Consider the following 11,621-nt stretch of genomic DNA (forward strand, 5'->3'; position numbering starts at 1 on the left):
GGCACTGCTGTTAGAGCCCGATGCCGTCACGAATACTTCATGGAAGATTCATGACCAACAACCAGGTGGATTTTGGTTATCGTTTGAATTCAGTTTAAGATACTTTTACATGAATTTTCTCTAAAAAAATCTTTATGTTTCTGAGGTTTTACTGCTAACTACGCCATGTTGAAGTAAAGAAATGAGCTCCAGAATTTCGTTTCCGTACCCCTCTAAGGCTCAATATGGAGTTAAGCTTTTTCCAACTTAAAATAAAAAATACGGTGATTCCTTTTTCCGTCTCATTTAAGCATTTGATGGGACAAAAAAAAAATGAGACAGATTTATTTTAGTTCCCTTTAGGCGTCGTATGTCAAACGTCCCATGCGGGTCACGCTAACATTTTTATTTTTACTTCTGCATAAAAACGGATACACTTTATATTAAACCATATAAGATTTTGATCTGTAACTCTAGATTGAGACTTTTTTAATATATTTCTTATAACACGCATAGACCACACAACCACCCTTTCACGTCGAATTATACTGTCGCAGCATGGAAAACTGAATTTGCGATATATTAAAATCGAGTTATATTCATCTGACCCTGGCGGTAGAAACATCTTATTACGTATTTACGTAACAAATTTAGTGCGACGAGTCAATCTTTTTTTTTTCGTAAAAAAAGGGAATTCTGTACACTCTAAAAGAAGCGTGTTTGGTTTAAAGAATACTTTTTGCTCTAAAGTTGCGACTCTGATACTATGCTTCCGATCAATGACACAGCAGAAATGCTCGAACAATCGACCACAATCGTAACTGTAATTACTCGCATTATATTGCTTATTTACTTACTCTTTGGCGTTTTCTACACGCCTGCCGCGGAACATCACGCTACATTCGCGGATTTTATTTTTATTATAATTTTCAAAGCAGATGCTGCAGCTGCAGTCAGTTGAAGCCACCTTGGCATCGTTCTTTATACTTTTTACTAAAACAAAATGTAGAACCCTAGCAGCCATTTCGTAAATAAACAGAGCCTAAATCAACGTTAGTTTTGTAGCCTGATATTTAATCGTTCGTGGCGAATTTTCGATGTCTTTTTTAAAGAGAAAACACGTCACATTTTTTGTTGTTATTCCAAATGTTCGAGAAACCCTCGGACGTCATCCTACCGCGTATTTCGCTCGTTTACCCGATTTCTAGTTCACTGCACACGCCCGGATACAGGTGGGGTTTTCGCTGCTCGTTACATTACAGGTACCGAAAGCCTCGACGCTGCCATTTAAATTAGAGTACACACGCTCGGAACAGCGAGCGGATCCCGACGGCAGGAAGAAAAATGAAGTCACGCCTTGTTTACTGCGCCAAGATCATCCGCGCCCACCCGGGCAAGACACAAGTTCTCACCACGGGCCTGATCATGATGTCAGGAGACATCATCAGTCAGAAGTTCATCGAGCGAAGCCAGTTCATCGACGCCCGACGGGCATCCAGGTTCTTCTTGATGGGAATCATCTACCGCGGTCCCGTCTGGTATGTCTGGTTCAGATTCCTGGACAGGAAGATCGGTGCCGGCAACGCTCCAAGGACAGTCCTCAAGAAACTCCTGACAGACCAGGTCCTCTTCAGGCCGATGTCCCTGTTCTGTTTCCTCGGAATCCTCTCGATCCTGCACAGGCGGCCGTGGGTCGACGTTAAAAAGACCATCTGGGCGGACTACGTGAGTGTTTTGAAAGCGGGCTACATGTTTTGGCCTGTCGTCCAGCTCATAAACTACGGATGGGTGCCGGGCCACTTCCGACTCATCTACTTCAATTCCCTGGGTGTTGTATGGAACACTTACCTGTCCTGGAAGGTGAACCGGTCCAAGCACCCGGTTGAAGTTCTAAAGACTGTTGAATACATGAAAACTGGCCTGAACTGAACACTGACGCTGCTCTATTATGGTTCAGTTCGAATTCGCGTATATTAAAACCAGATGGAGGGAGGTTTTGGGGGGGGGGGGGGGGGGGTAGTAAAGCTAGAAGAAAGGACGTGAGAGTGAATCGCTTCTAAGCCTCAGTGTGATAGTCGACTTCTTGCAAATCAGGTTAGCTTCTTTATGAGTTGAAGGTTTGCTACGGCAGAGAGCAGCTACGTGTGTAAGCGAAGTGTCGGTTGCTAAAGTAATTCCTACGTTTTTACACATGGTCTACTAGGAGGTGACCGGCAGTCTCCTGCTCTTTTCGTCAGGCGATAACCATTGCCATCAACCTCGGAAGTACTTCAACGTTATGTTAATTTTAGATGAAAACTGTTCAGAGTATCTGGTAGCTTCTATTTTTTATTGCAATCGTTGCAACAACGAGTCGTTTATGGAGCTGAATAAATTTTACATATAATTAACCTCGTTGTAATTTTCTCATTTTATAGAAACCATTACTTTAAAAGGGCCCGGTGTCCTGACGTGGAGAAGAACACCTACCCATAGTTTCAGGTTCGTTCCTCCATAAAGGGTATGTTTATTTTAGATAGAGGCTCAGAATAATTCCTCTAATACAGCTCAGTACTTGCCTTTCTCATACCAGTGAAGTGGTTGAACCTGACACCGAAAGTTTGTCTGGTTCTTGCCCAGGTCTCCGCTTGCACTCTTCATTTGATTCCGTGTGCCTGCAGCACAACCTCACCGGATGCAGCTGAGAGCGTCTAATGGATAAGTACAACCCTGCTTTTGCAACGTGCAATGCAAGCGCAAAGGTCGGTGTTGCTTAGAAGACCGTACTCACTATGTACAATGTGACCATGACCTTTGACATTCTCACTGTCCCTGCGCAGATCGCGTTTTTGAACCAAAGCAAAGTCGTTCTAGACATTGGCCGGGCCGAGTACCCGGAGAACGCTGCCGCAGCCTTCAGGCCCAATACCTGCTCCAAGCACGTCATCATACTATGACGTACTGCGATGAGTGGCGCAGCAGCTGCTAGAAAAGCGCTCCCTTATGAAAAAGATCCATCTTTCCTTAACCCTCTTTGGATCATGTCCGCTACCCTTGCTTTGGTACGCCAACCCTAAAGCCGGAGTCACACGGCTTATACATCGCATAGAAAAGACAGTCTGCATTCAGGTTCGAACGCAAGTCACCTCGAGATCCACGCTTCGAATGCCGCATGGCAACGAGTTTAATATGAAAACTTGCCACGCGGAATTCGAACCACTGATATTGCCGTGGATTGTCTTTTGAATGATGTAGGAGCAGTGTGACCCAGACTTCAAGCTGCTGTCCCGCTGCTCATAGATCATACAAAAGACGCGGTGGTGACTGCAGACATGATAACAAAATAATCTGCGGCCACGACTCCAGCAGGTTCGCTTCGTACATATGTAAGCCTCTAACATGTCTGCTGCAGACAGTTTTAAAGCGGAGCTGTTAAGGGCTAGTTTCCCCAGGATCGTGTCCCCAGCAAAGAAATGAAGACACCGAACTCTGGACACCTACCGCCATCTATGAGCGACGGCGGCAAGCCACGTATCTGGTTGCCGCCGTCGATCATAGATGGCGGCAGCCTTTCCACTCTGGCTTGCCGACTTGCGGCCGGCCGTTACTTTCCATTGCACAGCTCCGCTGGTCTTCCCTCTTCACCAGAGTGGAAAGGCTGAAAGTGTTTTTGTATGACAAATGAGACAGGACCGTCACACAAGAAAAGAAACATGCCTCACACATTGTTTGCAGGCTGTCTTTTGTGTATGATGTATCAGCAGTGTGACTGTGGCTTTCTGTTTAATTTGCGAAGGACAAAGAGACGACATGACAATTTCTCGATTCATTTTGTTTTTTGTGTGTTTTGGCCCTTTTTTAATGAAAACTACTACAAAACACAGTTGCGCAGGCAGGAAGGAAAATAGAGAAAGCTACTACCCCCCCCCCCCCCCCCCCCCGTTTTTTTTTCTGTGGTGGACGAAGTCTGTTGTAGATAGGAACGGCTGCCGCTTAGCATGTTTGTTGGGCAGTCGCACGAGGTCTTGAAGACGACCGCAGCGAACGTTACGAGCCACCCTAGCCAATCCATCGCTGTGAATATATCACGTAACTTCGTATCCCGCGCGTTGCTGCGCTCCTCCCGAAGGCCACGTGGCACTCATATGCGGCGTTGGATTGGCTTCGGTGGCTCGCAGCGTCCACTGCGGATCATCGTAAGGGTGCAAGCATCGCTACACGCATCGCCGCCATTCGTATCGCCGCCCGTGTGCATCACACAGCTGGCGTGGCGGTGTTCAGCTTGTATGAGAGACAGGTGCCCCACACAAAGGCCACAGAGCCGGAGAACACAACGCGGTAATGGAGCGGCACGTAACGAAAGTTGATGGCCATGGCCGCCGGCCAAATCACGTAGCTGGTCGCCAAGACGTACGCGTACTTGGTCTTCACGTCCTCCTTGATCTTGGACCACTGATGTCCTTGGAAGACACCCCTGAGTCCCATGAAGCCTAATAAGTAAACCGGAGTGCAAAGCAGCTGGTCCAGGATAACTTGCTTGACGGTCGCTGAAGTCCCGCTGCCAAGAACAAGCCATCGGTCCAGAGCGGCGTACCAGGCCACCAGGAACGGACCGCTGTAGCAGATCCCGAGGAAGACGGCGCCTGCCGCTCTGTGGACGTCGATGGTTTTTTTCCGCTCAATGAGTTTCTGTGCAGTCAGGTCGCCCGCGAGCATGATGGTACCCGCCGTCACGCTTTGCGTTTTTATCGGATGGCTCTGCAGAAGCCTCGCGTAGAAGGAGATGACACGTCTCATCCTGGTACGTCATGTGGCATAGAACTGTCGTAGGTGAGAGTGTTGCTCTTCGTTCAAAGGGCAGGACAGAGCGAATCTGTCAACAGATTCACAGCTGCATCCTGTCAGACTTTGCACGGATGGATCATTACAAAAATTGAGACAAGCCAAATACATTATGCATATGCAACCTGTGCGAGAACGCTATGTAGCACATTCCGCTGACGCTCATCATCGCGTTCGCTGTTAGGCGGCCCCAGTGGCCGTCTGGTGTCTCAGCTGTAGATGAGAATTTTTGCCAATGCAATACCACTGTTATTCTGGGGTCTTTAACGTACATCAACCGGAGAGCGCTCGCCGGTACGGTGCTCATCCAGGTAAAAACGGGCAGGGGCGGGTATTGAACCCAGGATCCCAGGATTCTGCAGTGCGAACGCTCGCTCGCTCTGCTCCGAGCTGCAGTGTGTTTTGTTTCACACCACTCGACTATAGATCTCCCACTCGGATAATCAGCAACACGGGTCTGCGAACGCAAACAGCAATGGCGAACGAAGAAAAAAAAAACGCTATCATGACATGTCGATGCGGAGTCATGTGCAGTCTACGGGCATAGAGCAGCTGAAATATATAACGCTGAAACATTAAGAAAAGAGTCATAACATGCAGACTGGACATTGACCTTCGTACCTTTCCTTGAATGATAGATTCAAAAACAAATACGCCAATTCGTTAGAGATGAGATCAAACCGTCGCTACGACGGTATGATCGAGCGGCGATCGAAGAAAAAGCACAAACACGACTGAACACTGCTGTCGTTCTGTGTTTGTGTATTTTCTTCGTCAGCATTCTTTGAGCTGTTTATGCCCACCGTAAACAACATTTACCAACTGGCCCAATTTGATGCCTTAGAACAACATGAGTTGACGTGGCCGAGCGCTGCGTTCGTCTGGGGATTGTGTTATGTTAGTGACCTGAATTCAACATGCTGCAGCACCCGTGTTTCTGCACCACTTTCAATAGAGGTAGATTACGTAAACAATTCATTCCATGGGCCCTATGTTGGGTGAAGGCCGAGCTCTGTGAAAACTAAGCTCGACAAAACACCGCTTATAAATAATGTTCGATCTCCTCGGTGGTCGTCGTCCAGCGTTTAATCTCGGAGGTTCCTGGTTGTACATTTTCGCGCATTTAACCCAATAACTCCGGTCCTCGATCTGCATCTATTTGGCTGAGTCTGCGAAGACGCCGATCGGTATCATGCCACAAGTGACATCGCTGTCACGGTTGCAGATCGCTGGACGACTCATCGGCTAAATGATTCGGGAAAAGTCCAGTGATTAGTGGTCCGAGGGCATTGTGCTGCACTATATATACTCACTGATAAGGTAAAAGGCGCAGGGCGTGGCGAATACTTTTAAAATGTTAAAACCGTTCCGCAGCCAATAAGATGGCTGTATTTTCCAGTAAGAGCGCAGAAGAACGAATCAGAAGGCAAAATGCGTGACAATCGAGCCCTGCACTACTTAATCTGCCAGTGACCATGGGCTCTTGTAGTCACTGAATGCCCAAGAAATGCAGGACGTGGCTTGCACACCCTGCTTGCTTCGTGGTTCGTTCCTGGGCGTTGCCATCGGCTAATACCGCGCTCTGATTGGCTGTGGAGGGATAATGAGATGCACGCGGCTCGCCACGCCCCGCGCTTCTTCAGCTGTCGGGATGCTAGAGCTCGGCACCTCAATCTCGTGGTCAGGACGGCACGCACATCGCAAGTGGACGAACGCGACGTGGTCACTGCCGGGTACCAGAGCATGGCTTGGAATTACATTCGCGCTTCGTGATTTGTTATTCGGCGTTCTTAGCGACGACAGACATGATGGGACATGCCTCACCTATTTTCGAAGCATACTTTATGCATACTAGATGTACGCTTCGATCTTGTTTGTAGACAATCTTTGTATGTCAGATGTAAAAAAAAAAACCGTCATGCAAGTGAGAAAACACGCCTCCGACACTGTGTCCAGGCTGTCTTTCGTAATATATGTCAGCAGTTTGACCGCGGCCTCAAATTATCGTTGACTTTAACTGTTAAGGTGAGAAGAAGAGTAAATTACTTGTAATTCGTAACATTTATATATAAATGGGCCATAAATCACACATTTCATTTAATTCATCTACCCCGTGGGACAGGCATGAGTTAAACCTTCTTCAAATTAATTGCAAGAATCAGATTCGTGTGCTGCAAGGTAGTGCGCTTGATTCGTAAAAATATCCAAGAAAATGTATATGCCTCAAATAAAGCTTACAAATAAAGTTGTGATTTTTTTTCTTAAGGCTCAATGTGGAGGTAATCCTTATTCAACTTAAAGTGAAAAATCTGTTCTTGTCTTTTGTTGTTTGGGCATTTTGTTCGACAAAAAAAAAAGAAGAAAAGAAAAGGCATCAATTTCTATTTTGCTTGGGAGAAGAGCGTGTTGGTTTAAGTCATGGATGAAGAAAGAATAAAACAATTAAAACGGGGACAACACAACCACATCTTTCAACTAGCAACAGACGAGTCTGTTGCTAGTTGAAAGATGTGGTTGTGTTGTCCCTGTTTTAATTGTTTTATTCTTTCTTCATTCATGAATTTCTATTTCCTTCCCGGTGTTCAAAGCCAAATGAGTGATGCAATAACATTTTTTTTTCACGTTGCTTTGAAAAAGGTTATACTGGATATTCAACCATATAACAAAAGAAAAATTTATTTGTAACTTTGGAACGAGACACTTTTTTTTTCATTTTTTATAACACGCATGGATAACGTAACCTCACTGTAATGGTAAAATATAGTTTAGCATGGGGATAAGCTGAGCTAGTTTGTTACACATTGGGAAGAACTAGCTGAACATACAATTACAGGAACATTCATACAGATGAAAGGAGATAGAGAAAGGAGCAAACAACCGCTGGACTAGCTTAACTGCCAAGTATTTGGATGATAAACTTCTTCCTCAACTAGTTTCCTTTTCCTATTCTTCTGCTTCACTTGTTTCTGCATCTCAGATTGTATACCTCCTTCTCGTATCTCGATTTATTAAAAGGGCTGTAGCCTTTCAATCATATTTGCTCTCTGTTGTATAGCAAAACTGATGGGGGACCAACGCAATTTTCTTTCTTCTCTTCTATGGCCCGGGCCTTCAACATCTCCCGTGCGAGCTTGTTTCTGTGTCGTCCTAGATGGTCACTTGATTAAACTCGGCCTTGCACGTCAGTTCACGACAATGTGCGGTTAGGTGCCCTGTTAATATATAATTATTAAAAATTAATTAAAAATTAAAAAAGAAAAGATTGCGAGGCGACAAGACGTCCAAGTGGTGTGCTCGGCGCCGAATTAAGCATATTTAATGTGCCGCAAGGTGAACCAGGCACGACTCAACATGAAAAATGTTTGCGGTACAAGTCATAAGACAAAATACCGTATTTACTCGAGCAATAGCCGCACTATTTATGAACAAGGCCCAATTGCGTCTACTTTCCCAAAGAACACATATGCAGCCAATCATTGCGTTGCGCATAAATAACATCGCGAATAACCAAATGGAGAACACGATTCTCCGTAGAAGTGCAATCTTCACAGATGGTATCTTCGCACGAAGACGTTATTTCTGTCCTGTGAACAGCTGAAATCATGCTGTCGATCGGGGTGATTATAGCAATCTGCGTGCTCCGCGGAAAAGTGAACCGTCAGGATTTCTTCATAAACAGTGCTGCTATTACTCGAGTAAATACGATAAGCCCGGTGCAAAATGGAAGTTATCAACAACATTCCCTTAACATGGGGACGTTGCTACATCGGACACGAAAGAACGAAAGAACACGAGACCATCAACGAAAGAACACAAAAACATGCAAACAATCTTAAAAAGCTTGACAACAACAAGACGATCGCCCAAGTCTTCACCTTACTTCAATACCCGAAATCGACGTTAGATTTGATATTTCATTCATCTGTGGTAGATTGCTAATATACTTTTTACGTCGCTTTGTTTTTATTCCTATATTTTTAGAGACCCCAACGTCATCGTACCGCGTATTTTACTCGTTTACTCGATTCCTAGTTTACAGTACACGTCCGGATGCAGCTGTGCTCTCGCAACTCGTCATAGTGCAGGAACCAAAAGCCTCGACACCGCCACTTAAATTGCAGAAACACGCGCGCTGGGTACAGTGAGCGGATCCCGCCAGCCAGAGAAATGAAGTCACGCTTTCTCTTAATAATATTATTAATAGATTTAATTCTTCATCACATTCATGGTGGAGAGAGACCGAGGAAAAAAAGCTACATAAATGTAGCTTGTCGAGTCCTAGGCCCCCTTCCAACAATCGGCAGCAACGGCAGCTCACAAAGAACAACAAAAAAAAACATATTCAAGCTCAGTTAACCAAAATAGCGAAATGTATCAGGCCGACAATTCAAAATATCACAATGCAGCGTGGTGCAAATTCAACTCTAATAATTTAATAAAAAAATGATGATTATCACAAGAAAGCACATATATTCAGAGATATAGAGCGCATAATTAGGCCCTGTTATATAAATTGTTATTACTTACAAGCTTATGGAGAACAGACATACTAACTATACATGCGTAAGGACACTAGAATAATGATCGATCAAAGTCATCAAAATACACTTTTAAGAAAAGATCGGACTTTCTTTCGGTGTTGATGTTAGGAGTTCCATATTTTGAGTGTTCAGATAATTAAGTAGGTCGGTAAGTACATTCGATAACATCTGCTCACCGTGAGTTGTTCTGCAATTGGGCACTTTCCAGTTTTCTATGTTGAGTTGACTATGTTAGCAATCTCCTCGTCAGAGACGCTAGTTTGACAATATGACATATATTGTTCATGACTTCTGACTTGTAACTTAGGCATACACGGTATGTATAGAAACTATACACATGCAATGCATTCAAACTTTTGCAAAGGGATCTGCTAGGGTTATCATATGGAATATTATTTATACTTTGTACTATTTTTTCTGGAGCACAAGTATCTTATTTAAATTTTTTTACTATTATTTCCCCAGACAAGATGGCAATGGTGCACATGCGAAAGAAATAAAGAGTTGTAGATGATTAATTTAACACTTGCCGGCTGAATGGAGCGATGATGTAATGATATGCCAAGAACCCATGACAACTTTACCAAAATATGATTTACATGGTCATTTAAAGTCATTCGTTCCGTGAATCTAATCTCAAGCGTTTTAAAGCGGGTCAAAACCTCAATTTTGGTCGAATGCAACACGATATATGTTGTGATAGAAGCATTTTAATTTTTTTGGTTGAAACAAAACAGCCTTGGCTTTGTTCATGTCTGTTTTTAGCGCGTTAGAGTGACTCCAGCTACCCAGCTCATGGAGAGTTTGATTAGCCCTATTCGCTCGTTCAAGTCAGCAGTCTCCTTTAAAAAATAGACTTGTATCGTTAGCGTAGAACCTAAGGCGGTTCCACGAAACACGTACTTTTCTAGTTCTTTTTTAAAGCAGTCTATGATTTAAATAATCAAATGCTTTAGTGAAATTAATAAAAATCTCAAGGGTCAATTTTTATTCTCAAAATTTTGCAAAATACAGTCTTTTTGCTCTAGAAGAGTGAGTTCTGTAGATCGACCCTTACGAAACCCAAACTGTGACGGAGTGATAATATTGTTTTTATCCGGAAACTTCATGAGCCTTGAAAGCAAGATGTTTTCGCAGCCATTGAAAAACACTGATATAATTGAAATACGCCTCTAATTCCCCATGTAATTCGTATGGTCCTTTTTATACAAAACAGTTACCCTGGCAATCTGCATTTTTTTCAGGGAAGACCCCACACTGCAAACTCAAGTTAAAGGTATGCGTTAAACAGCGAGAAATCAAATCTATAACATGTTTTATTGGCCTTATTTGCATATCGTCAGCGTCACAATTTGCACTGTCTTTTTTTTTGTGATAAAAACATCAGCGTCACCTCCGTATCTACAACTGGCTCAAGAAATATGGACTGCTCATTTTGGTTTTCAATATATAAGCAAGCATTTTCATCAGGACTATCTCTCGGCAAGATCACAAAATGATTAATAAAGGCGTTTGCTAACTGTTGCTCTTTTAGTACTGCATTACCTACGCAGATTTTATCAATTCGTTTTATTTCAGATGAACGATTAAGAAAATTATTACTGTTTTACCATGTGATGTCCGTCTGCTTTGCTGATTATAAAAATAGGTTGTCGAGGTATTTTTATATAGCGTGTTTTAGTTCTTTTGTAAGTCTATTGCGGTGTACTTTGAATTCTTTAAGATCTTCAGGCTCTCTCGCTCTTAGAAATGACTTACAAAATATTTTTTCTGTTAATCTTGACTAGTAGCTCTGGGATAATCCATGGCTTACGAATTCTTTTCGATATCTTAACTGATTTATATGAAAAAGATTCTCTATATATCTGCATGAATGTGTGTAAAAACAAGTTGTATGCTTCATTCGCGTTCTCTTCTTCGTCTACCTCACCCCATTTCAAGTTTGAAAGTCTCCGCCCAAATATAGAAATGCTATTAGTTGTAATATTTTGCAAGGATGCATGTAGCTTTGAACTCGCATCTTGAACGATCTGCTTTTTTTTTTTTTTATACACATAAAGACACCTAGATGGTCAAGGGTGTCAGTACTTATTATCCCTGATTTTTAAATACGGTAGTTCATAATTTGTGATGAGCATATCGAGCAATGCTGAAAAATCATACGTGATTCTCGTGGGGGACGTCATCACACGATTGCAACCACCGATATTAATTAGCAGGTCCATTTGTCTTTTTGTCGGGGTGTCCAAAAGCATGTTTATTTTAGAATCTCATCCCAGG

At 43.4% G+C, this 11,621-nt stretch overlaps 2 protein-coding genes across 2 annotated transcripts; one reads left to right on the forward strand and one right to left on the reverse strand.

Annotated features, from left to right (window-relative positions):
- Positions 1 to 1,323: 1,323 nt before the first annotated feature.
- Positions 1,324 to 1,908, forward strand: LOC8041030 (protein Mpv17). The gene has a single exon (XM_040211315.3). The coding sequence runs from the start codon at positions 1,324 to 1,326 to the stop codon at positions 1,906 to 1,908; it is 585 nt and encodes a 194-aa protein (XP_040067249.2).
- A 2,304-nt stretch (positions 1,909 to 4,212) lies between these two features.
- LOC8027633 (protein Mpv17-like) lies at positions 4,213 to 4,755 on the reverse strand. The gene has a single exon (XM_040211316.2). It carries the CDS (start codon positions 4,753 to 4,755, stop codon positions 4,213 to 4,215), a length of 543 nt encoding a protein of 180 aa, XP_040067250.2.
- Positions 4,756 to 11,621: the final 6,866 nt, after the last annotated feature.

This window comes from Ixodes scapularis, unplaced genomic scaffold (genome assembly GCF_016920785.2).
Source record: "Ixodes scapularis isolate PalLabHiFi unplaced genomic scaffold, ASM1692078v2 PGA_scaffold10__122_contigs__length_95168666, whole genome shotgun sequence".
NCBI classification, from domain to species: domain Eukaryota; kingdom Metazoa; phylum Arthropoda; class Arachnida; order Ixodida; family Ixodidae; genus Ixodes; species Ixodes scapularis.